Consider the following 27,625-nt stretch of genomic DNA (forward strand, 5'->3'; position numbering starts at 1 on the left):
CACCCCATCGTGGCAACGGTATTCCCTGATGGCAATGGCCTCTATCAGCAGGATAACGCGCCCTACCACACTGCAAAAATTGTTCAGAATGGTTTGAGGAAGAAGCCCTGTGATGGCCTGGCGGCCTGTCCAGGGTGTTTCCCTGCCTGCCGCCCAATGACTGCTGGGATAGGCTCCATCATCCCCGCGACCCTGAGAGACAGGATAGGCGGTTTGGATAATGGATGGATGGATGGATGGTTTGAGGAATATGACAAAGAGTTCAAGATGTTGCCTTGGTCTCCAAATTTCCCAGATCTCAATCTGATCGTGCATCTGTGGGACATGCTGGAAAAACAAGTCTGATCCATGGAGGCCCCACCTCGCAACTTGCACGACTTTAAGAGGCGGCATGGTTCAGGAGATAGAGCAGGTCATCTAGTAATCGGAAGGTTGCTGGCTCGATCCCCGGCTCCTGCAGAGAGTGTGTCAAAGTGTCCTTGAGCAAGACACTGAACCTTTAACTGCTCTCAATGAGCAGGTTGGCACTTTGCATGGGCAGCCTCCGCCATCAATGGTCAAATTCATAAATTTTATAATTCCATTATAATTTTGTTATCCTCTTTCAGTGTTGTATTCTGTAAACTGTGTAAACACAACATCCATTGCATGTTGTCTGTCTTGGGAGAGAGATCCCTCCTCTGTTGCTCTCCCTGAGGTTTCTTCCTATTTTTTTCTCCCTGTTAAAGGATTTTTTGTTAGGGAGTTGTTCCTTATCCGATGTGAGGGTCTAAGGACAGGATGTTGTGTTGCTGTAAAGCCCCTTGAGGCAAATTTGTTATTTGTGACATTGGACCAAACAAATAAAATTGATTTGACTTGAATGTGAGGCATACACTATAAGCACTTTGAGTGGTCAGTAGACTAGAAAAGCGCTATGTAAATGCAGTCTATTTAAAGGATTTGCTGCTAACGTCTTGGTGCCAGATACCAGAGGACATCTTCTGAGGTCTTGTGGAGTCCATGCTGTGCAGCTGTTTGGCGGCACAAGGAGGACCCTCACAATATTGGGCAGGTGGTTTTAATGTTTTGGCTGATCAGTGTATGTAAGCTCAGCCAAGAGGCCAAAGCCCTTGAGGAATCTGACAGATACACAACACTAACAGTTCACCTGCATCAAGGTGGAGGATTGTTGAATCGATCTTATGTCAAATAAAATACAAATTAACATCACCAATATGATATACATTAACTTTACCATTCCCGAACTTTGCAATCTCCTAACTGGCAAGTGGCTTCAACTGAGAGTGATACCTCATTTGTTTAGGTCTTCTTGTCCTATAGATAGAACTAGCTCACTCATTGTGTGAATTAATTGTGTAGCCTTGACCAAAACAAGCCTGTAAATTCCTTCTGCCCTTTGTTGTGTTTGAGCAGCAACCACGCCACCAACTGAATTATAACTAAGGAGAAAAGGAGTACGTGTGAGCACCAACAGAGGTAGCGGGGGATGCCAGGATCCAATGTCAAAATGCAAAATCCGAGTAAAAGCCAATATCCAGCAAGTTTTTCTCTTTATTGTCAGTGCAGAGGCATTTATAATTATTTTTAAGACACTGGTTTTGCATTCTTTGGTAACTATTACCAAATCATTCACAGCCCTTTCATTCAAGTTGATCTTTGTTATTTTGACATCAGTGTAAAATCTTCTGACATTCTATAAATTTAAATTAAGTAACAGGCAGAAGCTCATGCATTATTTAAATGTAAGTGCATACCAACTATCAGAAGTGTGCAGTCGTTTTCTGCACAGGAAATCTAAATTGGACTCAAACCTTTCACCGTTGTGAACATGTTTAGTTTGTTGGCTGGAATCTGTCGAGTGTTGGTGTGGGGAAGTGCAACTGGAATCATGCAAACCGTTGCATAGTGCTCAGATTGTGCTCCATAGCGCTGGCAAAGTGGTGAAGTGCTACTCTGTGGAGATGAGATGGACTATCATCTGGATGATGCGAGAGCCGTGGGGACAGCTACACAGATCCATGCTTGGGCTCCTGATCTTGCCTTCCAGCAGCTTGTCCAGTTCCCAGCGTAGTTCCTTCACCAGCTCAGCCACCTGGATTACACAAGCACGCACGCGTGTACGCACACACACAATAAAGCTCATCACCCACATCGCACTCTGCCCATAAATAAACTGCTTCAGGGACATTTTCCCTCCTCTTATTTTGGGGTTTCTGGGTAAGGGGTATATCTTTCATTGTCATCTTGAAATTGTTTTAGGTTGTTTTTGCTCCTCCTGAGAGGTATTGTTTTAGGGCTGTTTGACTGTCAAGAGTTTTATGGAAAAAGCTGCAGGAAATGATGTAAAAAGTTTCAGGAAAGGTGGACAATGGTCCCTAGACGACACTGCAGAAATAATTGGGTCAAGGTTATAAAAAATGCCAAAATTATTCTACCACATCTTTGCCAAAAATGATTCATTTATTTCAATCCGACACCAAAATGTTCAACTATCCAATTCAAAGCTATGTTCTATTACTATTATTATAGTCAGCCATGTATAGTTTTGAAGATTGGTGGGGGTCAAAGTTCTGGGGGACAAGTGGCAGGGTTTTTTGTGTCTGACACCACTTGTTTGTGTGCGTGTGTGTGAGGGGGGGTTAATATGCTGTTAACATTTTTTGAATGTCATAAAAAATGCTGAGTTTCCCCCCTTTCCTTTCTGTTGTTATCATTGGGTTAATCATCATGCAGTGCATCCGGAAAGTATTCACACCCCTTCACTTTCCCCACATTTTGTTATGCTACAGCCTTATTCCAAAATGGATTAAATTCCTTTTTTTCTCATCAATCTACACACAATACCCCATAATGACAAAGTGAAAAAGGTTTTGTAGAGATTTTTGCAAATTTATTAAAGATAAAAAACTCACATATTGCATGTACATAAGTATTCACACCCTTTGCTATGACACTCAAAATTGAGCTCAGGTTCATCCTGTTTCCACTGATCATCCTTGAGATGTTTCTACATCTTGATTGGAGTCCACCTGTAGTAAATTCAATTGATTGGACATGATTTGGAAAGGCACACACCTGTCTATATAAGGTCCCACTGTTGACAGTGCATGTCAGAGCAGAAACCAAGCCATGAAGTCAAAGGACTTGTCTGTGGACCTCTGAGACAGGATTGTATCGAGGCGCAGAGCTGGGGAAGGGTACAAAAAAATTTCTACAGCTTTGAAGGTCCCGAAGAGCACAGTGGTCTCCATCATTCGTAAATGGAAGAAGTTTGGATCCACCAGGACTCTTCCTAGAGTTGGCCGCCCAGCCAAATTGAGCAATCGGGGGAGAAGGGCCTTGGTCAGGGAGGTGACCAAGAACCCGATGGTCACTCTGACAGAACTCCAGCGTTCCCCTGTGGAGATGGGAGAACCTTCCAGAAGGACAACCATCTCTGCAGCACTCCACCAATCAGGCCTTTATGGTAGAGTGGCCAGACGGAAGCCTCTGCTCCGTAAAAGGCACATGACAGCCTGCTTGGAGTTTGCCAGAAAGCACCTAAAGGACTCTCAGACCATGAGAAACAAGATTCTTTGGCCTGAATGCCAAATTTCATGTCTGGAGGAAACCAGGCACCTCTCATCACCTTGCTAATACCATCCCTACAGTGAAGCATGGTGGTGGCAGCATCATGCTGTGGGGATGTTTTTCAGCGGCAGGAACTGGGAGACTAGTCAGGATCGAGGGAAAGATGAATGGAGCAAAGTACAGAGAGATCCTTGATGAAAACCTGCTCCAGAGCGCTCAGGACCTCAGACTGGGGCGAAGGTTTACCTTTCAACACGACAACGACCCTAAGCACACAGCCAAGACAACGAAGGAGTGGCTTCGGGACAAGTCTGTGAATGTCCTTGAGTGGCCCAGACTTGAACCCCATTGAACATCTCTGGTAAGACCTGAAAATAGCTGTGCAGCGACGCTCCCCATCTAACCTTACAGAGCTCGAGAGGCTCTTCAGAGAAGAATGGGAGAAATACCCCAAATATAGGTGTGCCAAGCTTGTAGCTTCATGCCCAAGAAGACTTGAGGCTGTAATCGCTGCCAAGGGTGCCTCAACCAAGTACTGAGTAAAGGGTGTGAATACTTATGTACATGCAATATTTCAGTTTTTTATTTTTAATAAATTTGCAAAAAATTTTACAAAACCTTTTTCACTTTGTCATTATGGGTTATTGTATGTAGATTGATGAGGAAAAAAAAGGAATTTAATCCATTTTGGAATAAGGCTGTAACATAACAAAATGTGGGGAAAGTGAAGGGGTGTGAATACTTTCCGCATGCACTGTATATCATTTCATGTCTGTTTTACTCATTTGCAAATTCATAAACTTTAACTAACTAACAGCACACGCACAATATTACCTATATGAAATGTTCCCCACGTAAACATACATTCCACATGTGAAGGGTTAACAACATGCTACCAGTTCAATGAAGACATTGTAATGATTATTGATCTCAGGGCAATTTTGTTTGTACAGGTCATCATTTATTTGCCTGCTAAATGTTTTGCCATGGTCTGTACTATGTTAGATATATATAGCCAAACGCTGTTTTCAGTTAAATATATTGAGACCTAATTCATTCTTTTACATATCTAGATCAGCTTCATAGCTTGGAAACTGTATTTTTTTCCCCCGACGGCATTGCTCAGTGAATGAGGTGTTGCAAGATTCTTGCTTTTTATCCCACTTCACTGTGCTTGTAACTTTAAAGTCAAATGCCAGTTTGCAAGACCATTCAAAATTATGCCTCATCAAGTGAGACAAGCCATGAAATAAACAAGTTTTACGTTTTAGTCTGGCGCCACTTTAAGTTACCAACTGATCCAGTCGATAAAACCCATGTATCCCACTGACCTGATGTGAGGCAGCGGCAAATCGGATCCATCCATCGTCCAAGGAGATGACAAACTGCCCCTTATGCAGCTCCACATTCACCTGCCCCCCTCCAAACAACACCAGGGGGTAGACAGATACCATGCTGCAGTCCCTGATGAAGACGCGGCTAGTCTTTACCTTCTCGTGGTACACAAAGTAAGGACTGTCGTGATGGCACAGCTGGAGAATAAGATGAAAAAAAAAGTCAGTTTCTCTCTCACTTTCCCCCTTCAACTGTTGATACAATTCTACATGTGGCAACTCACAGTGTAGTTGACAGAGGAAGGGTGCACATATACACGGCCGTCGTTCTTGGTCATGAAGCGGCGCTCGTCCGCCTTGGGTGGCATCTTCATCACACCTTTGCTGGTCAGCTTGAACTTCCCCTGGGGCACGTGCACCTGACGCAGGGAACAGAACACTGAACGCTTGGTATACATATAAAGCAGTGCATACTTATGCACGTGCTGAGACACGTTCATCCTTAGCTCAGACTTTTTCAGTTTCGCTAGTGTTCAAATGAATGCCAACCTGGACTACGTTGGGATAGAGCGCAGCACATAGCAAGGCAGACATCAGCCGGATGTTGTCTGAGTTCAAGTTGGCCTTAAGAGAAAGGGAGCAAGCAAATAAATGTTGTTCCCGTTGTGATTATGTATGTGTGAAAGATGTATGTGTAGGGTTGTAAAGCATACTACCATACCCATGGTAAATGAGAAATATTTTGATTAATAGGGATGTTGAAAATTTCCAAACAATGTTCTGTGTATGTGCATTTCTCACCTCTCGGCCAGTGGCCTCCAGAACGCCATCGGTGCCTTGAGAGCACATCCTCTCTATGACTCTGGCCCTCAGCCCCTCCTGAATAAAGCCAATGTCAGACAGCAGCTCCGCAAACTGCCTCTTCAGACAGGCAATCTCCTGCGTGGGCCAGAACATACAGGTCATACATACTCAACTCCTATCAAAGGACATGGAGTTGAAGGAATGCTTTGCCTAGTGATGTCTTACCTGTAAGCCACGCCAAGACAGGAAGTTCGCCCTGCAGTACAGGAAGCCAGCCCTATTGCCGTTCTTTGCTGCACTGCACCATCCCTGCAAAGAAGTGACAATGAGTAAGTAATCAATGTTCACCAAGTATAGCATACACTAGACACAAAACTGGATTTTATGTTGGTCCATGTAGTAACTACTTATTTAATCGTTTTCAAAATGATGATGTGCAAATAAAAACCTGGCCCTTACCTTGTATGCTTGTAAAAGAGCTAGATGGTCGCTATTTGCCAGAGCGTAACTCAGCTTCTTCTCATTGGCCTCCTCCCTCTTATCCCATGGAGAGACCTGGGTGGCCAAGGAAGTTGACAGGGAGAAAGATGAAGGTAATCGGATAGGGGGATAAGCAAGAAATAACACTAAGATAACATTAGGACTGATCTGTCTTACTAAATGAATAGTATGGATAAGTATAGATAAAATGAAGTGGGAAAATAAACACCAGTCAATTATCATTCTACATGACCAGTGGATGGATGGATGGATGACCAGCTTGTTGGTAGATTATTCATATTACAAAATAATTAGCTTGCTACCGTTTGGAAAATGTGGAAATCACCAGCCAGTGTGGTGTGGGTGAAACTAAAAAAAACTAAAAAAGTCTTGCCCCAATAGTAAGATGTACTGTATGGCATTGTAATGCAAGCAATTCTAGATCAACACTGATTTTGTAGACTTGTGTATATGTTTGCTTAGTGGTGGCCATTAATTGCCTTACGAAGGGTGATTTGAAGGCCAAGCTAGCAGCAATGGTGAGGGCTGGGTCAAGGCAGCGGAAGATGGCACCAAACAGCATGAGTTTCCCAATGCGCACATCCACAGGCAGGCACGCCAGGTGGTAGCCCAGTGGGGTCAGTTTCTCATCTGCAGTTAAAGCTCCCAAGTCCTGCAGGCGCTGCTTGGCTGCCTCGAGGCTCTCCAATGCTGGCGGTTCAATAAGCCGCAAGAAGACCGACTCCAGGGTCCTCTCAGCAAACATGTCTAGGATCTTAATCCTGAGGAACAGGTTAGAAGAGATACATACTAAATAATGCAAATAAGGCAGGAAATACAGTTATGTTTATACTACATAAAAAAGGAAGTGTGTCGGGCGTCCAGGTAGTGAAGCGGTCTAATTCTGTTGCCTACCAACACAGGGATCGCTGGTTCGAATCCCAGTGTTACCTTCGGCTTGGTCGGGTGTCCCTACAGACACAATTGGCTGTGTCAGCGGTAGGGATGGGACAAAATATCAATATGGGAATATATTGTATTACTTCCTCTTGCGATACGTTATCGATACACTGGTGCTAAATATCGATATTGGCAGAGGGGGTGGAGCAGTGACCAGGACGGCTCGGAAAAGTGGGGTAATTGGCCGGATACAATTGGGGAGAAAAGGGGGTGGGAGAGTGTCTGTCTACTCTGCAACTGAGGGTCCACTTAACATTCAAAGGATCAAAATCTTATCTGCCGACAACCAACCACTCAGCACATCACCTTTGATTTGATAATCAGTCATCAAAAAAATGTGTTCCCGGGGCATCTGGGTAACGTGGCAGGCAATTCCGTTGCCTACCAACATGGGGCTCACCAGTTCAAATCCCCGTACTACCTCCAGCTTGGTCAGGTGTTCCTACAGACACAATTGGCCAGGTCTGCGGGTGGGAAGCTGGATGTAAGTATGTGTCCTGGTCGCTGCACTAGCACCTTCTCTGGTCAGTCAGGGCGCCTGTTCAGGGAGGAGGGGGCACTGGGGGGAATGGCGTGATCTTCCCACGCGCTACGTCCCCCTTGTGAAACTCCTCACCTCACTGTCAGGTGAAAAGAAGCGGCTGGCGACTCCATGTGTATCGAAGGAGGCATGTGGTAGTCTGCAGCCCTCCCCGGCTCGGCAGAGGGGGTGGAGCAGTGACCAGGATGGCTCGGAAGAGTGGGGTAATTGGCCAAGTGCAATTGGGGAGGGGAAAAAAAAAAAAAAAAGTTCTCACTTTTAATCAGATAAGGCAATATATCATAACTACTTGCGCCATCAGACAACAATTAGTTGATGAAAGTGAAAATCAGGGACAATGCTTTTCCCAAGTTTTATTCGAAGTATCCTGATGTCGAAAAAGTGGCTCATGATTTTTTTCATATCGTGCCACAACAAGGGCGAACCAGCTTCAACTGATATGAGACATTCCAGACATACAAATGAGCAACAAACAAGAGCAGGAGCTCTGATTGTAGTGTGGGAGAGGCCGCACCTGATGCATCATGACCATGTTTAAATGGTGCCCAGTACCCCACCACTGTCAACCACAAACCCTGAAATTCACATGCAACTTCCGTACACTTGTCTGCAGAGACAAATTATAGACACTGTCGTTTCCTCACAAACGGCACAGAAAGACAATAAAAGCAGACGTACCTGAGACAGAGCTGTTCCAGGGGAAATCTCTGGATCTCTGGCAGCTGCTGTTCTGCCAGCTGGTGCTGGAAGCAGTGGCTGGTGAAGAGGTGGAAACAGACCCCTGAGGCCACGCGACCTGCTCGGCCCTTCCTCTGAAGCGCGTTGGCCCGAGACACCCACGTTTCCTCCAGACTCTCCATGCCTTTAGTTGCGTCATACCTGAGGGGACGAACAGGAAGGTCTAACTCACATTTTAACACAGTTAAGTACAGAGCCCATTCTTTAGCAAGACGGAATTTAAAAAAGGGAGCATATTCACCCCTTGAATGTAGTGTGTCTTCAAATGGGCATGGCAGAGGGATACACTTACATATACACAATACAGTGACCCATTACCTGTTAAATTAAAGAGCCCTTTTTATTCTGTCGTTTGTTCCCTTGGACAGTGTTTTTTTTTTTGGTTTGGATATATGTGTTAACTTGAATATGTGTGTTCTTGTCATTCTTAAATGTGTTTTTGTCTGTATGCACTGCTGTGGGCTGGGGGGAAACGGCATTTCGTTTCACTTCATGTGCGCAAGTACATGAGGTGAATTGACAAAGCGTTCCTGATTCCTGATTCATAAAAGTATTTTATTCAGTTTGAGCAGTTGATACCCTTGGCTGGAGGGTCCCATATGATGAGCATGTTTACATGCTTATTGTAAGGATACATGAAACCAGACATACAAGTACCTCTTCTCCTTCATCTTGCCAGAGTCGATAACATAGACCACATCATCAATAGTTACTGAGGTCTCAGCAATGTTGGTAGAGATGATGATCTTAGTGACACCATCTGGAGGCCGACTGAATACCGCCTGCTGCTCCTCATTGGACAGGGACGAATGGAGCGGGTATACCACACATCTAACACACACACACGCGCACACACACACACAAACATTTCTTGATCCCCATCTCTATCCCTATGATCATATTGGTTAAGTCTATTTCAAAATAAACCATCCAACTAGAAATCTAAGAATGCAGCCTCCAAATCACCATTGAATAAATGTGAGGGAAACACTGCCTTTAAAAATGCAAACCTGGTTTTTCTCCTGTTATTGAACATTCTGTTGGACTGGAGCTGCTCGTAGAGCATCTTGATTTCAGCCAGGCCCGGCATGAACACCAGTACGGCACCTGGACACAGGAAAAGCAGTTTAGATTTTAGCTTTCTAACATTTAGTTTGTGTCTGTCTAAAAGGCGCTGAGGGCACTGCATGCACGCACACACACCATTATCTAACGTCTTCATGCTTGCAAACCTTATTAAAATAAATGTATTCACACACGCCCACGCAATTTACACATGACATGCCCATTTGTACTCATGCTTGTAAACAACCCTCCTTTTAAGAAAAAAATAATTTGTTGTGCTTGCCATTTGGCCTGGGAGGAATGTTGTTCTGTTATTCGAGAACGTGGAAATAATTTGCAATTATATTACTTGAATTACTTGCAGTCACCTCTTTTACTTATTAGCGTCTAACTAATTTTTCAACACCATTACCACACTATGTTATCTTGTGGGAAAGTAATGTCCTCTGAAACTGACTGAAGGCTATATGAACTTGACTTGTATCCTTTCACTGTATTGTACACATTTTACTTTTCTTCCTCTTGAAAAGAATGCCCCCATCCCATGCCTCAAAAAGGATGACAGTGAAGTTGTGCTGAATATTAAAGAGTGTGTGCAAGCGTAGGTGTTTGTCTAACCGGGGGGGTATTTGTGTTTTCCCTCTACAATCCATTCCAGCAAACTCTCCACCAAATCCATGTTGATCTTGTCGAGGTCCATGGCAGCAATTGTCTTCAGTACAGACTTCTTGGTATCTGTTATAAGACAAGGTCAAGGGAGATTCGTGAAATGATATGCAGCAGCACATCATTTGTGCTGCTGCATATCATTCGGATATTAATACACAGCAACTGAGAGTCAAATCAACTCATCTCAAAATTATTTTTCCCCTCAATTGTAGGATGTCTATTACCCGTAATGGAGCATCTCGCTTAACAGGCTGAAACAGGACACGCTTTTCTCCCACACAGCTCACCTTTGTATCGCACAGTGAGTTCCTGCAGGTTGAGTGTCTGGTCTGGGATGGAGTCTTTGATAAAGTCTGTTTTACATAAAGACATGAAGTTCCACATGTCTTCCTCCAAGTCGTCAACCACGTAATTTGGCCCTCCTTTGCTTACTCGTCCACTTGCAACAAATGAGGAATTTTGTTTTCCCGAGCGCCTGTAAGGGCTGCCGTCCTCTATCACAAAGCTAGCAGAGTGAGTGAGAGGAGGAATGACAGAATAATCAGGTCCAGCACTTTAATCCTTTCGTTACCAAATGTGCTGTATTTGCACTGGAATTTGTCTGAGTCACTGGTGCAGGAACAAATTGACCACTAAGGTCCTGAATAGAACAGATAGAGATGCACACAATACAGGGAAAATTGGACTCTGAATTCAGTGCAACAGGTAGAACAAGCCACAGACTAGACAGAGCAAACCACTAATGCATAATCAATCATTCTGATTGTTAAATCCGTCCAAAATGCTAACACCACACAGAAGTGTAGAAAAGCAATTAGGGCTTCAATCCAGTGTTTGTGAGTGGGAGTTAGTATAGTAGCTGATGTACACACCGGGTTTTGTCAATGGCATCTTCCAGGAAAAACTGGTCAACTGGAAAAGTGTGCCCTGAAATGAGCAAGATTAACAAAGATGGAAGAGACACATAAGTGAGGTGTGTATGTATGTATCAGTCTTTTGCATGTATATGTGTCCACTTACCTGGTATATGGATGGTGTGACAGTTGTAGAAATAATCAGAGAAGAGTTCAGCATTGAGTGTGGCGCTCATCAGGATGATCTTCAGGTCTGGCCTCTGCACCATGAGGTCCTTCAGCACCAACAGCAGGAAGTCACTACCAAAAACAAAAGAAAAAACAAGGGAGAACTAAGATCTGATATAATAGTTGATAATAGAAAGAACAAACATTTTCATTGGTGGTTGTTGCAGTGCTGCACAATTCCAAAACCATTACAAACAGACAACACAGTTTGTACAGTGAAGCGTGTATTCTCTATGGGATGTACATCTTTCTTTTTTAACAGAGTTGTAAAAACCAGGTCCAGAAAGTAAATGTCCAAACGGTTTATTTGCACCAACCATGTTACTAAACCAGCTGATTTCATTAGCTTGTTTTCCCTACCTAGTTGAGGAGTGGTGCTGATTAGAATCTGCTGGTGTAGTGCATGAGTGGAGCAAATACATGGTTTGGACTTTTACTTTCTGGGCCTGGTTTTTACACCTCTATTTTTTAATGTATTTTTAATGTATTATTATTTTTCTAAATACATGGAAAATGACTTGATGTGCACAGCCTCACCTCTCCTCTGTGCGCTCATGTACCTCATCTACAATGACGTGTGAGACCCCTTTCAGATCTGCCTCGCCCTCCAGCCTCCTCAGTAACACGCCTGTGGTGCAGTACAGCAGTCTGGTGGCCGATGACTGAGGAAGAGGCAGAGGAGGAGGTGAAAGAGCAGGGTGGTGGAAAATAAGAGAGGGAGAAGTTTCTAAAATTAAATCAGAATGTAAGCCCCAGTGAAGAGCACCGGACAGCATGGTTTATTTGGTGTGAAAAAGGCTGTAAGCTGGGCTGGACTTTCACTATTGCTTCAGGTATGCTGTTCAAGTTGAACTTTGCTCATGACGACACTAAACCAGAAAAGTAACTGAAATAAATTAAAGATTTTACTTCAGCCCTGTGATGGTCTGGCGGCCTGTCCAGGGTGCCTCCCTGCCTGCCACCCAGTGACTACTGGGACAGGCTCCAGCATACCCGTGACCCTGAGTAAAAGATAAGCGATTTGGATAACGAAAATAACTTCCTTTTTTCCCCAGATTTGAAGATGCTACAAAAATGGATCATGTGTCTGAAGGCAGAAGCCAACCGGATTGATAAAATTATGTTCAGAACAATATGCGTTCAGCGTTTCTGACCGAGCAGGAGCCACTGTGTTGCTGCTCTGAGGATGAGTAATGGCCTCAAACTTGGAGCCAGGCATCTTCACCAACTCTGTCTGCTTTATTTAGACTTAAATCGGGCCCATATCCTGCCTGTCTGCTCTGCTACTTATAGAATGCACCCGTACCCTGACGGTCTCCAGGCGGATCTGGTAGCCCACTGAGTTTCCCAGGCGCTCCACCCGTTCCTGTGCCACCCTCTGGGCCACAGAGATGGCAGAGATGCGGCGTGGCTGGGTGCAGAGGATGTTGGCCACCTGCTCCGCAGGGCCGCTCAATGATGCATCCAGAATGAATTGAGGGATCTGGGTGGTCTTACCACACCTATGGAGAAGTCCCCAGAAAATCCACATTAGACAGTACCGCACAGAATCTCAGAGGCAGGGATGTGATTTTGATTAGATGAGAATGATATGTGACAATAGGTGACACTTTGTTAAGTTATGATATATGCATCCTTTTTTGGTAATATCAATATTTTCCATTTGTTGAATTCTTATCGAGCCTATTTCACCAATCCTGCCTAATCTTTTCATATTCTATCTTTGCTGCTGCAATGACCCAATTTCTGCAGAGGGCTCATTAACAGCAGATTAGTACCCGCACATAAAACTTTGGTTAACCTTTTCAACAACTAATAGTGGCCTACATCTATACATATTTTTTTCCCTTGTATTTTCCCCTTGTGAAATTTAATTCAAGCTTTTCTATCCCCCAGACAAAACAGAAAAGTATCATCTTCCCATAAACAAAACCAAATAAAATAGTAAGAAATAGTTTTCTCCCCATACAATGCTTGTCAAATGGTTTGGTTTCACAACTCTATGTGATTTGTGACTCACCCAGTCATTCCGCTGATCACCAGAACCTGACACTCGTCCAACAGGTCCAGGATGTTGTTTTTCTCCTGCCAGGCTGGCAGCTTCTGTCTCTGCTGCAGCATGGATCTAAAGACTCTGGAGGACTTTGGCGAACAGACAGGAGGAGGAAGAGCAATGTGTCACAACAGTTCAATGCTTTCACCATGATGGAGAGAGGGTGGGCGATAACAAAAACAGAAGGAAAAGGTACACAAAAGGGGTACACAAAAGGAGAACGAATGGGTTTTCATATAGACACAATTGCACAAGAGAACTGGACCGAAACACCACATTTGCATCTCTCTCTGGATTTGAGTAGTCTGAAAAGGCTACTGAAAAAACCAACAACAACACAAAAACATTAACATTTCTGTTAAAGTTCTGACCCCCTGGCACTACCTGTTTTTTATATTTACTATATAAAAAATCGAAGAAGAAAAAACAAAAATAGAGGGCAGTTTCCATTCATACTTAGTCATATCACAATTTGTCGACCTAACCAGGAAAATACCTGTTCAAAATCTAGTATGCCACTGTTTCAAGGGTTGGCAGTATCAACAAACCAATAACATTTGAATCCATTCCATTGATTGGATCAATTGAATGGATACAAATGATCGGTCAATGAAAAACTGAATAAAGAATATAGAAAAAAATGAATGTTTAATTTTGAATAGCTAGTTTTTGATTTCAGCAATGGTTGGTGGCTGCAGTCTGAAGTCATGTCCCCGTGAGCCTTACAACTAACTTGTCTTGTTTTCTAGGTTCAATGCGCCCCTCTCTGCTTTCTTTTCATTTTGATAAAAGAAAAATAATTAGTGTGGAGAGTCCTCTCCGCTTTTCAAAATAATAGAAGGACATGTTTTTGAAGTTCTCAGTTGTCCTCTTACCTGTTTCCTCCTGAATTCCTGGCACAGTTTGCCATTTTCCTGTACCATGTTGTCTATTCTTAATTGGTGCTTCTTCACCGTCCTCTTTCTCAGGCTGACATAGCTCTCACTCTCCACTGGAACAGCCTTGTCATTTTTGTCCTCATCCTCCCCTTCCCCCTCATCCTGTTCCTCCACATTGCCGATTTCTTTTGCTACACCAGCGCAGTCAGCAGCATATGAACAGTGACACACATACAAACATATCTGAGCAACTTCAACAAATTGATTTCCCTGCATATTTGATTTAAAAGTATTATCTGATATTGTAATTTCAGCTTCTTAAATTACATATTAACAAAGCAAAACACAAAAGCTAGACATGGATGAGTCATCTTTGACTAGTCATGTCTACAGAAATAGTTACAACTCATTTATATTCTGAGATTATCCTCTTTACATGTGCAAGATCAGAAACTCAGTACTCACTATGAAGAGACACTTCCCTGTTTGATGCTCTGCATTATTACTGCCCATTCCAACTCATAAACATAACTTCATTTCAATTTTTTCCCTCTCTACTGTTGCAAGATTCAGCATACTGAGATTTTGTCCTCTTACCATCAATCCGTCTCTGTTTGTTCGCTTTGCTGTTAAGTAGAGTAGTCTTTGTGCTGTAGGTGGGATTACTACTGTTGATACTGCCACTTCTACTCTCCTGAGATGACACGTTGCTTCTCGCACTCCGGCTCTTTGGTATGCTTAGAGGGGCAGCAGGATTCACAACGGGAGGTGCAGTGCTGTATTTATGATGACTGACAGCCAGCAGTTCGTTCATGGTGGCCTCATCCTCGCAGCAAGCGATGAGGGTGTAAACAACAGGCTCTCCGGTCTTGGCAGCAACCAAGGCCTCTCCGAACAATCTCTCAGTCACATTAAGCCTGCCTGGGGCTCTGATAGCCTCATCATTGGTACTAAAGGCCACAATTGGGGCCTGAAATGGGTAGAGGTTACCCTTTGGGAAACGGATCTCTAGCTCATATTCTGGAGGGGAATAGCTGCTCATCCCGGGATTGCTTGGGCCAGCTGGGTCTGAGGAACCAGTCCCAGACTCCCCCTTGGTAGGGAACTGGTGCTTGAACTTGCACTTGTTCCCAAATCTGCACCCCTGATCTTTCAAGTAAAACCGGCAAATTTCACGGGTGTTAACCAGACCAGTTTTTTGGCCATGCCAGCTCCCAACTCCTGCACTTTTTTGAAAAGCTGTATTTGTCAGGAACAGGAGGTCAAGGGTCACAGTCCACAGTGAATTGGCAATGCGCTCGTTAAAGCGTTCGCCATAAATGGCAGTCAGGGCGAGGGCTTCCTCCTGCCTCAGGCTCAGGCACTCATCCATAGGTGCCCCCTGGAGGCTATCAAGAGAAACAGCTTTGTGGCCATAGCGTTCTGAGAAGACCTGGAGGAGAAGCTGTTCAAGCGTTTCCCCAAATTCCCCTCCACCAGATTCCAGGGCCTGCCTGCTACGCTCCCGGTTGAACCCATATCTACATGAAGAACAGCAAAAGGAACAAAATGATGGTAGAGGAGCTGATGAACTAAATGTTCAAAGAAGGAAATATTCTATGCGACTGACAGCTTCCCTTGTTAAGAAAAATATTTTTTTTGAATCACTCCCAGTTGCTCACTATCCAACAGTAAGAACAAAAAAACACTAACTCCAAACTATTAAGTTTGGAATTGTTTGGTAGCATGCAAACCATACATAGTACAAGATAGCAACAGACAACATAAGCAAAAAGGTGAGGAAGGCATATTACATCTAGCGCTGTGAGTCACCTGTTGAGTTTGGAGAGGGCGAATAAGGAGATGACAGTTTCAGAGGTGGGCTGCTCTTCCTCAGACTCTGACTCCCAAATAGGGCTGTCAGCCATCTGCACAGGCTTGTCATGAGTGGCCCAATACTGACCTTCCTCACGTTGGTCCAACTCATCATACTCCTCTTCCTCATCTTCTTCCTCACCCATATAATCTGAACCAGATTCACTGAAACAGAAGAATAGAGGACCATTTAAAGTGGACCTGTTGGTTCAATTATTAGGGATATTAACGAAAATAATGACCAATCGACAAAACTATGCATTTCCCACCTTGAAATAATACACACACACACACACACACACACACACACACACACACACACACACACACACACACACACACACACACACACACATATATATATATATAAAGATAGATGTAGGAAAAAAAACTTTAATGCATTTCAGTACAAGCTTGTTTCGTGCCTCGTGCACTCATCAGCTGCCAATGCGATCACTGTATCACATTGGCAGCTGATGGTGCTCATTAGCAGATGATGAGTGCACAACGCACGAAACAAGCTTGTACTGCTATGTATTAAAAAGTTTTTTTTCCTTCATCTATATTGCTATTCTGGTCCTCATTTGTTTTTGATTTTTGATTTATTTACCCCCTCCCTTTTTCTCCCCAATTGTACCTGGCCAATCACCCTGCTCTCTGAGCCGTCCCAGTCGCTGCTCCACCCCCTCTGCCAAGTCAGGGAGGGCTGCAGACTACCACGTCTCTTCCGATACATGTGGAGTCGCCAGCCGCTTCTTTTTCACCTGACGGTGAAGAGTTTCACCATGCGACGTAGCACGTGGGAGGATCACGCTATTCCCCCCAGTCCCCCCCCTGAACAGGCGCCCTGACCGACCAGCGGCGGCGCCAGTGCAGCGACTAGGACACATATCCACATCCGGCTTCTCACCCGCAGACACGGCCAATTTTGTCCGTAGGGACGCCCAACTAAGCCGGAGGTAACACGGGGATTAGATCTGGCGATTCCCATATTGGTAGGCAACGGAATAGACCGCTACGCTACCCGGGTGACCCCTGCTCCTCATTTCTTGAGCACTTTTATCAACACCATTGACGGTTTCCGGAAGAAAAAAAAAAGCTATATATACACTACCGTTCAAAAGTTTGGGATCACCCAAACGATTTCGTGTTTTCCATGAAAAGTCACACTTATTCACCACCATATGTTGTGAAATGAATAGAAAATAGAGTCAAGACATTGACAAGGTTAGAAATAATGATTTGTATTTGAAATAAGATTTTTTTTACATCAAACTTTGCTTTCGTCAAAGAATCCTCCATTTGCAGCAATTACAGCATTGCAGACCTTTGGCATTCTAGCTGTTAATTTGTTGAGGTAATCTGGAGAAATTGCACCCCACGCTTCCAGAAGCAGCTCCCACAAGTTGGATTGGTTGGATGGGCACTTCTTTGAGCAGATTGAGTTTCTGGAGCATCACATTTGTGGGGTCAATTAAACGCTCAAAATGGCCAGAAAAAGAGAACTTTCATCTGAAACTCGACAGTCTATTCTTGTTCTTAGAAATGAAGGCTATTCCATGCGAGAAATTGCTAAGAAATTGAAGATTTCCTACACCGGTGTGTACTACTCCCTTCAGAGGACAGCACAAACAGGCTCTAACAGGTACTATTTAATGAAGATGCCAGTTGGGGACCTGTGAGGCGTCTGTTTCTCAAACTAGAGACTCTAATGTACTTATCTTCTTGCTCAGTTGTGCAACGCGGCCTCCCACTTCTTTTTCTACTCTGGTTAGAGCCTGTTTGTGCTGTCCTCTGAAGGGAGTAGTACACACTGGTGTAGGAAATCTTCAATTTCTTAGCAATTTCTCGCATGGAATAGCCTTCATTTCTAAGAACAAGAATAGACTGTCGAGTTTCAGATGAAAGTTCTCTTTTTCTGGCCATTTTGAGCGTTTAATTGACCCCACAAATGTGATGCTCCAGAAACTCAATCTGCTCAAAGAAGTGCCCATCCAACCAATCCAACTTGTGGGAGCTGCTTCTGGAAGCATGGGGTGCAATTTCTCCAGATTACCTCAACAAATTAACAGCTAGAATGCCAAAGGTCTGCAATGCTGTAATTGCTGCAAATGGAGGATTCTTTGACGAAAGCAAAGTTTGATGTATAAAAATCTTATTTCAAATACAAATCATTATTTCTAACCTTGTCAATGTCTTGACTCTATTTTCTATTCATTTCACAACATATGGTGGTGAATAAGTGTGACTTTTCATGGAAAACACAAAATTGTTTGGGTGATCCCAAACTTTTGAACGGTAGTGTATATAAAACACACTTTCTTAAAAATACAGCATTATATAGACTTCAAATTAATGTTCTAGTGTCATTGATAAATGGTTGTGACCAGTAATACTCGTGGTCAACATGCATTGCAGAATATACTCACTCATACGGCTCATCAAAGTCTTGTGTCTGCAGCTCTCTCAGGAGCTCCTTGACTTGTTCCTGGTTCTCATTGGTCATAAAGATTTTCTCCAAGGGCATGCTATCCATTATCTCGGGCCTGAGGTGAGGCCTATCACCATCTGGCCTGGGCCATGATTGGTATCCCAACAGTGCCCTGGGGAGACCTCTTCCACTCCCTCTCGCCCCACCTCTGCCTACAGAATCTTGATACCTACTGCCAACCCTTCCTCCTCGACTTTCATTGCTCCTGCTGCCCCAACCTCGTCCTTTCCCCGATGCAGACCTAAGGGTGTAGGTGTGGGTGGGGCGTTGGGGGCAATCAGGCAGACAGACAGGTGAAGAAAGGGAGAAGCGATTGGAAATGCATTGTCAATGAGGGCAGCAGGGAAGAATTAGTGTGGCGTGAGTGCACAAAATAGAATTCTGCATATGCATCTGGTGGAGGATTTCTTTTTCATCGACTGTCAAAGGTTTGTACCTGCTAGACTGGCTGGGTCCAAGATCAAGGCAGAAGTCACCATCATCATCCCAACTGCCGCTTGTTCCCTTTCTGCTACCGCCGCCACCTCCTCCCCTTCCTCTTGGCTTGTTGAATCTCCCTCCTCCTCTGTTAGGCTTCCCACCTCTTCTCCTTCCACTCATTTCCCTGTTGGCTTCAGTATATAGGCAGAGAGAACAAAAGAAGAAAAAAAATAGTGGACAATAAAGCAGTTGAGCTTCACAGCAGTTATCAAATAATGCCACGAAGACAGGAACTACTTACCTTCACTCTAATTCCATAGATATCTTTAAATAACCTGCAAGAAAGAGAAACAAGAGATATTGGTTGGATAAATGTCCTCCTCTCTGAAACGTTAAACGATCTTCCAAGGGGACACTGCTGAAAATTGCCTACGTTTGCTACAGACGATGCACGCAGCTGTTGTACGTGTGCTGTAGTGTTCCACTGAGTGAGACGTAAACACACACACATCTGGTGGCTGTAATTATGTGGCCAACTGAGCGTCCAAAACCTAACATCCCACTAATACAGCTACGATTGTCTGACCTTATGTTATGTTACTGAGCTACCGGTCAGTCAGTCAGATAGATATAAATTATTCTACAGATGATACAGCATTTATGTATTATCAGAGACCCCAGCCAGGTCCAATATTCTTGCTTTACTGTATTGCCTTTCTTCAATGAACCGGCTAACTCGCTAACCGCTAGCACGGTAGCATTAATTAGAATGCCACAAGCTACTTGAACTCCGAAACTTAACAAACTAGCACAAATAGAGGATTTGACAATCAAAGTGCTTTACAATTTAAACAAGACCAACGAAAGTCATTTCTCATGGTAAGTTTCTGGTATAGTCGAGTAAGTGGAGAAGCATGAACAGACCTAACAGCTGATCAGAACACCGGCAACCCGTCCGATTCCTTCGCTTGTTTGAAGTGAGGGGGTCAACGTTTATTTTCCGGTCGAATTAATTTATCTATAAACCATGTTTAAAACAACTAACGCTGACTAAAATGCTGTGTGATTCAAAAGCGCGACAAAAACAAACGGACTCGAAAATAAAGGGCAGCCAGTCCACACGATAAAACAGGACACGAGAAGAAACACGCGGGTACATCATTTCCGGTAGCGTGGTATGTACAGGAAATATGCATTTTTGTACATACCTTTTATCACTATTGACAGCAAATAATAAAAAAAATCCTATCAGGCCAAAGTTGTGTGTGTGTGTATACACTAAGCCCAAGCTCGTAGTATTTTTTAGTGTAATACGGGAGAGGACACGACGCGTTTTAGCGGTCGCCATAGTAACGGCTGTTTATTTGACAAACTAACCGGGCTTGTTTATAAACCAGCGTCTGTTTGGCTAACGATCGGCACGGTTGACGACGATACATTGGTACCCACACAGTAGCATGTACTAATTCTTTTAAACTAGTTTTCTTGCAAAGTTATATAATTTATCTGATCTGAAAAATCGGTCGACAGACAACTTACCGGGACAATTTGACAGCCAGCTGCTTTATAGGGTCATCTTAAGGGGAGCAGTCCCGTTGATTTCAAGGATGGCAGGTGATTAATGATCCGCACGAGCAACCGGTTCATTAACTTTCCTTTTCGCTTTCGTTTACGCATAAACAACGCGCGCGCGCGCGTACACAAACACACACACACCACCACCGTTTTCCTTTTCAAGAAACGAAACCAACCATTGGTTAGATAAGCAACACGTAAAGCTGCAAATCTAGCTGTTGATCTGGGTGCTATAAATTATCAAAGCAAAGCTTTTTCTTTCTTTTTTTTTATAGGGGAAGAACCTTTGAATGTATCCTACACTTTCCCAAATGGGGACCAATATGGTGAGTGATGAAGTTAGCAACGCTAAACTGAAATTTCACAATACAAATGAATGGGCCCATATTTTCTTCTCCTTTTTTCTTTTATTTTCTTTGTATTTCTTTTCTTCTGTTCCACTGTCCTTACAGAGGGTGAGTGTAGAAAGTCTACATTAGGTGTGGTGATGAGGAGTGGCACTGGCAAACAAACCTCAGCCAGGGGAATTGTATACACTGGAGAATGGCAAGAGGACAAGGTTTGAATTAATACGTGAATGTGTGTGGAGGGGTTATTTCTGTTTGTTGGTGATTAATGTCGTAGTTTGCTGCGAATCGACACTGAAAAACAGACTGACGCGTTCTTAAATGAAAGCCCGAAAGCCACTTTGACATTGTATTCTTACAATGAATTTGTTCTTTGCATTTAACCCATCCTATTGTATAGGAACAGTGGGCGGCTGCAGCGCCCAGGGACCAACTCCAGTTTTTCTTTCCATTGCCTCGGTCAGGTGCACAGACGGGAGTATTAACCCTAACATGCATGTCGTTTTGATGGTGGGGAGAAACCGGAGCACCAGGAGGAAACCCACGTAGACACGGGGAGAACATGCAAACTCCACACAAGGACCTGGGACGGCCTGGGGTTTGAACCAGCCCCGGCTCCAGGGCAAAATTGTTAGAGGGGCATTGTGAATAACAGGGGGGGACGAGAGATATTAACACGGAAAATTACCAATCTGACCACAGTAAAAGGCACCCAGACATTAAATAGAAATATAGAAATATATTATAGACCAGGTGTGGGCAATCTTATCCAGAAAGGGCCGGCGTGGGTGCAGGTCTTTGTTCCAACCAAGCAGTTACACACCTGTGTCTCCTAATCAAGTTCCCCAGCAAAGACTCTACCGGTTGAATAGTGGGATCAGGTGTGTAACTGCTTGGTTGTAACAAAAACCTGCACCCCACACCGGCCCTTTCTGAATAAGATTGCCCATCCCTGTTAGACAAATAAAGGCTTGAAATCTAATTGGCACAAAAATGGCGATCGTTCCAAGTGTAAACTACTAATAAGACACGTTAGTCCCTAGTTAACGGATCTGACCCTTTAGCCGAGCGGTTAGTGATGTCGCCTTGTGGTGCAGTACACCCCGTATCAAATCCCGCACCGGGCAAAAAAAATAACCGGTTACATTGGTGGCAGCGGTGGGATCCGGAAGTGTGCGGATCCTCAGAAGTCTCTTCGGAGCGCGGGAAGAACAAAGCGCGAGGGCGCGCTTCCGGGGAGGGTGACGACTGTAAACTACTAATAAGACACGTCAGTCCCTAGCTAACGGGTCTGACCCTTTAGCTGAGCGGTTAGCAATGTCGCCTTGTGGTGCAGTACATCCCGTATCAAATCCCACACCGGGCAAAAAAATAACCGGTTACACAAGCTTATGCATCTTAGTACAACCACTTCCCATACAGAAAAGGTAGGCCCTATAGTCATCAGTCCACATCCACTACGGCGAGTGGCAATAATCTCTCACGCGCATTCTCGCTCAACTCACTCACAAATAGGGTGGTGTGGCAGCCAGCCACACAACTTTAAATGGCACTGTTAGAAGACTAGACTAATACTTTGTCTATCTCTGCGCAGATGAAGTGGATTATTAAACCGTTGTAAAGAATCGTACTGACTACCGAACTTCTGCTGGAGGAAAAAATGCAGCCTTCGTTTATACGGTCGTTTTGGGAGAAGAAGAAAATGAGCAGCGTCTCAGTGACGTAATCAATCCGCGCATGCAAGCGCAACACCGCCCACTTGTGGACAAAGTCGTAAACAAAATAATAGTACACAGTAACACATAGTCATACAAATACACTGGGGTCATATCTCAACACTCCCACTTATGAATCATGAGCTTACTGTATACCTTTTCATATTCATAGAACAAAAAAAACTTGGTATAACCCATACCACTCACATTTCACACACCAAACATTGCCTAAGCAAATGTCTTCAGTTTTACCTTGGATGCGGGCTTCGTCATTACATCCATCTGGTGTAAAATCAAGTCATATTGAGCCGCCTTCTGTAGAAGCACTCGAACACTTGTTAGGTTGGCTGTCGGCGAAAATGTCTCCCCATAATCCACCCCAGCTCTCTGGCTATATCCCTTTGCTACAAATCTAGCCTTGTACTTGTCGTGTCCGTCTATATCTGTCTTTATCGCATACACCCACCTTCCTCCCACTGTTTTCTTGCCCTCTGGCAATTTCGTAAGGGTGAATGTTTTGTTGTCTCTTAGAAACTCCATTTCCTCGTCCATTGCCCTGGACCACTTTTCTGATTCTGGCGATTCCATGGCCTCTTTAAAGGTCAGAGGGACACCGCACACTGCCCTGTATGCATAATCTATAGTAGTGAGTGAGCTGTCATCACTGTCGCCCTGACTATAGTCAATCAGGTATCTCGGAGGGTTGCGTTCCCTTTGGAGGTACCTCCCACTGGCTGAGGCTTGTGACGTCACCCTTGGGTGCTCCTCGTCATCATCCTCGGGTGCTGACTGTGTACCATCAGTCTGTACATTTTTCTGTACTCTAGGCTGAGTTGCAGCTGTCTCAACAGACTTTCTCTCTCTTACCCAGTCTTCTGGGTGCAGACCTGGTGTCTGAGTATCATTTTCACTAGTTGCCTTGTGTACAAACTTAACTAGTCTGTGTTTCTGTACTTTCTCTTGGTCAGGGTAGTAGACTAGGTAGGCCGGGCTGTTCTTGTCATATCCTACAAAACGCCCCCTCTCGCATCTAGAATCTAACTTTCCCTTGTCCCGCTGGTAAGCATAGCATTCTGTCCTGAACTTTTGCATTCTAGCCATGTTGCACTTTTGTCCTGTCATTGCCGTGTATGGCTTAGTGCCTGTGTGCTTGTTGAAGCATCTGTTTCTGGTGTGGGCTGCCTCCTGTACAGCATAATGCCAGAGGCTCTTTGGTAGACCACTATCTATTAGCATACACCTTGCCATCTCGAATAGTGTGCGTCCTTCTCTCTCTGCAACGCCATTTTGATGGGGAGAGTATGGGCAGGACGTCTCATGTCTTATTTTGTTCCGTTTCAACAGGGTTTGAAACTCCTTGCCTGTAAACTCAGTTCCATTATCCGACCTTATGCATTTCACTGTCCCATAGGGAGCTACATCTGCCAGGAATTTCTCGGTCGCTTGCACTGTGTCACTCTTTGTTTTTAAGAAATAAACACACACTGCCCCTGTGCACACATCTGTAAATGATTGCATGTACCTGAAACCATTAATGGACTCGTTTGCCACAGGACCGGCTAAATCAGTGTTTACCAACTCCAGTGGTGTCTTGGCTTTGTCTGTAGATTTCCTGTTCCTGTTTTGGGTAAACTTCCCTTCTATGCATACTGCACACTCTTTGTCAGGTTTACACACTTTACCCTTTATATGCATACCATCAGTGATATCCTGTAGCTTTATGATATCGTCATAGTTGCAGTGGCCCATTATCTCATGCCAAGTTTCTATATCATGGCTCACATGGCACTTTTCAACAACACATTCAGTTTGCAAATAGTACATTTTCCCCTGTACAAAAATGTCAAACCTGGTACCATCCGGTGACATCAGGGCATCTCTGCCCTCTTCGAAGAACACACTGGCTCTGTGTGCTGTCGCAGACTTCACAGAGAAGAGCTCTTGGGGGTACGATGGAATATATAGTGCGTTCCGCAGTGTCACTCTACACCGTCGCCCCTAACTGTCGAGCAGACATACCGTAGCATCTCCCCTGCCCTGCACCACACCAAAGGTGTGCTTACCGTCCGCCAGCTCCATGCAGTGTTTCTCTGGCTCGAACGAGCTGTCAAAGCTCTTGAACTTCTTCTTATCATTGACTATGTGGGAAGAAGTCCCACAGTCCACAATCAATCCTGGTTTGAACTGTTGCCGTCGTCCTGGTCCTGCTGAGCTGGTCTCTCCAGCCTGCACTCTGAAGATGTAGTTCTCTTCTTCCGCAGTATTCCCCAGTCCCTGACCTGCTCCGTGACCACCACCGCCGCCGCCACCTTGCTCGCATGCACACCTGGCTCCATCAGCGCGGTCCTTCTTCTTGCACACTTTGTCCGTGTGACCCTTGACCCGGCAGAAGCTGCACCACACGCTGCGTGAACAGTCCGATTTCCGATGGCCTTTGTCACCGCATCGCCAGCACACCGTTTGTTCATCATCTCCCTCACAGCGTTTCACTGGCTTTTTCTTAGGCGCTGCGTGGGCCTTCATCACCCTCTCGGACATCTCGTCCGATGCTGTAGCATTCGCTACATCTTCAGCCGCCTCAAAGTTTCTCAATTTGGCCTTAAATTGTCCCAATGTCAACTCACTGTCGCCTTGTGTCACCATTAGAGTGAATGGCCTATATCTCTCGGGTAACCCCCTCATCACCATGACCATCATTAGTCCCTCACTCGGTGCTTCTCCCGCCCCTTTGAGAGCCGTAATGATTTGTTCAGCTCGGATAATGTATTCGGTTAGCGTCTCATAATTATCAGCTTTCTTTAGCCCAGTCAATGTTACATACAGAGTGACAATCCGGGGTCTGCCCTTACCAATGTAATGTTCCCGCAACACCCGTAGACTCTCTCTACCTTTGTTCTTCGTTTCTCTGAAGATCAGTCCCAAGCTTGTGTTGTCCAATAAAGGCGCCAATGCGCAGTAGGCGTCCGCGTTCCGCTCCTCGTCTAGGGCTTGCTCTTCCGCTGTCAAAGGTCCCACGGGCTCGGTAAGAATGGTGGTTTTCAGCCCCACACCATGCATGCAACAGAGCATTCGCTCTTCCCACAGTTCATACTCATCGGCCTGTCCGTTGAATGTGGGCCACCTGCTCTTCTTCCGCTCCATCTCCCTAGGTAGCGTTAGCTTAGCTTAGCGTTCCGTTAGCTTCCCGATAGGCTCTCCCGATGCTAACTAGCTTCACACTTGCTAACTTGCTACTCCGTGCTAACCTGCGCGCATCCCGCCATCCGAGGTTATCACACTTCGTGTACTTCTTTTATCAACTAATCCAACGTTATCTGGGCCCATAACCTGTTAGAAGACTAGACTAATACTTTATGTCTATCTCTGCGCAGATGAAGTGGATTATTAAACCGTTATAAAGAATCGTACTGACTACCGAACTTCTGCTGGAGGAAAAAATGCAGCCTCCGTTTATACGGTCGTTTTGGGAGAAGAAGGAAATGAACAGCGTCTCAGTGACGTAATCAATCCACGCATGCAAGCGCAACACCGCCCACTTGTGGACAAAGTCGTAAACAAAATAATAGTACACAGTAACACAGTCATACAAATACACTGGTGTCATATCTCAACAGGCACAGCAGATACATTCCACAACAATGTTGCTAAATAGAATATTGAACTCACCGATTAGTAGAGTTGAAGGCGGCGATTTCGCTGCTAGTTGAATCTCCGCACGGCATCTTTCCACTCATGTCGAAATCTTGCTGTCAAGTTCGTTTCAAAATACAGCTGTACCAAGGGCACCTTCCCAATGCAACATGGTTAGCCTTTTGTCTGTCTACGAAAACTCGCGAGACACAGGTTGACGCAACACGTGAACGAAACGTGCAAAACGGATATGATTTGGATTGGATAGCCGCCTAACAAAAAAAGAAATATTTCCTAAATTGAATTAAAATTATAAATTGGTAAATAACGCACCAACATGAAATAATGCAATAACGATTTTGATTTACTTAGAGGATTTAAACATATTGAAATAAATTGGGGGGGGGGGCTAAGCCTCACTACAGCGCCCCCTGGAGCCGGTTCTGGTTTGAATCCAGGACCTTCTTGCTGTGAGGCAACAGTGCTAACCACCATGCCACCCATAAATGTTGTGTGTGTGTGTGTGTGTGTGTGTGTGTGTGTGTGTGTGTGTGTGTGTGTGTGTGTGAGAGACACCGTCTTGCTTTGTCTGCTTCTGTCCCTCAGATGAATGGCAGTGGGACCCTTGAGCATCCCTCTGGAGCTGTGTATGAAGGAGAGTTCAAAAACAACATGTACCACGGCACAGGGACTTACACCTTCCCTGATGGCTCCAAGTTCACGGGCCACTTCTGTAAGAACAAGTGAGGACAACACAGATGCAGAACTACAGTGAAAGGCCTCTCTTTCTAAGCAATCAACATTTTGTTGCAAGTTAGAATTTCATATTCCATTCAAATTTGCTGTGGTATGCAAATGGCTGACATAGCCTGTCTTATCTACAGTATAACGGTAGATGTGATACCAGCTCCACAGTACTGTATGTACTCATACTTTATAGTGAAAGATATTGTCTAGCTGGGTATTATCTCATTTGTTTAAGGCTAAAAGGAGAAGGGACGTTTACAGACACACAGGGACTGGTTTGGACCGGAGATTTCCACGGCAATGCAGCACTAGGCCTCAAACTACAGCACGACGTGCTGGGATTGAGCATGACAACGCAAGAATTGTAATGCCAGAAACATGTCATACAGTACGCCATATTGTACATTAAAATGACTGACATCCTTTGAAAATGGACATATACTTTGCCTGTGTTGGACTTTGCCAAGATTCTTACTGAGAGTATGACAAATGCAATAACAACACAGTGACTCACAAAACTGTATTTGTGCCTTCAGTCAAAAAAAAGAGGCATTGCATGTACATCAAGTGTACTACTGTTGGCAGAACGTCTTTGCAACTGCACGATGTGGGAGTCACGTGGCTCATCTGGGGTCATTCTCTGGTTCTCTGGTGTTGGTGCTTCCAAGC

General features: G+C 44.5%; 2 protein-coding genes across 2 annotated transcripts; one reads left to right on the forward strand and one right to left on the reverse strand.

Moving 5' to 3' along the window:
- Positions 1–1,536: 1,536 nt before the first annotated feature.
- On the reverse strand, positions 1,537–20,055 carry dhx57 (DEAH (Asp-Glu-Ala-Asp/His) box polypeptide 57). The gene is made up of 25 exons (XM_056276158.1): positions 19,867–20,055; positions 19,244–19,277; positions 18,959–19,156; positions 18,461–18,763; positions 15,990–16,196; positions 14,775–15,697; positions 14,175–14,368; positions 13,267–13,388; positions 12,553–12,748; positions 11,784–11,908; positions 11,185–11,318; positions 11,037–11,091; positions 10,452–10,669; positions 10,114–10,230; positions 9,441–9,537; positions 9,088–9,261; positions 8,371–8,571; positions 6,697–6,973; positions 6,171–6,266; positions 5,937–6,020; positions 5,709–5,846; positions 5,457–5,531; positions 5,192–5,326; positions 4,905–5,105; positions 1,537–2,095 (listed from the first exon to the last, which is right to left on the reverse strand). Exons 3-25 carry the CDS (start codon positions 19,120–19,122, stop codon positions 1,952–1,954), a joined length of 4,380 nt encoding a protein of 1,459 aa, XP_056132133.1. The 5' UTR covers positions 19,123–19,156; positions 19,244–19,277; positions 19,867–20,055; the 3' UTR covers positions 1,537–1,951.
- morn2 (MORN repeat containing 2) lies at positions 10,455–27,379 on the forward strand. The gene is made up of 6 exons (XM_056276159.1): positions 10,455–10,465; positions 13,311–13,491; positions 20,793–20,843; positions 20,970–21,076; positions 26,816–26,952; positions 27,192–27,379. Exons 2-6 carry the CDS (start codon positions 13,449–13,451, stop codon positions 27,322–27,324), a joined length of 471 nt encoding a protein of 156 aa, XP_056132134.1. The 5' UTR covers positions 10,455–10,465; positions 13,311–13,448; the 3' UTR covers positions 27,325–27,379.
- Positions 27,380–27,625: the final 246 nt, after the last annotated feature.

Source organism: Lampris incognitus, chromosome 3 (assembly GCF_029633865.1).
Source record: "Lampris incognitus isolate fLamInc1 chromosome 3, fLamInc1.hap2, whole genome shotgun sequence".
Lineage (NCBI taxonomy): Eukaryota > Metazoa > Chordata > Actinopteri > Lampriformes > Lampridae > Lampris > Lampris incognitus.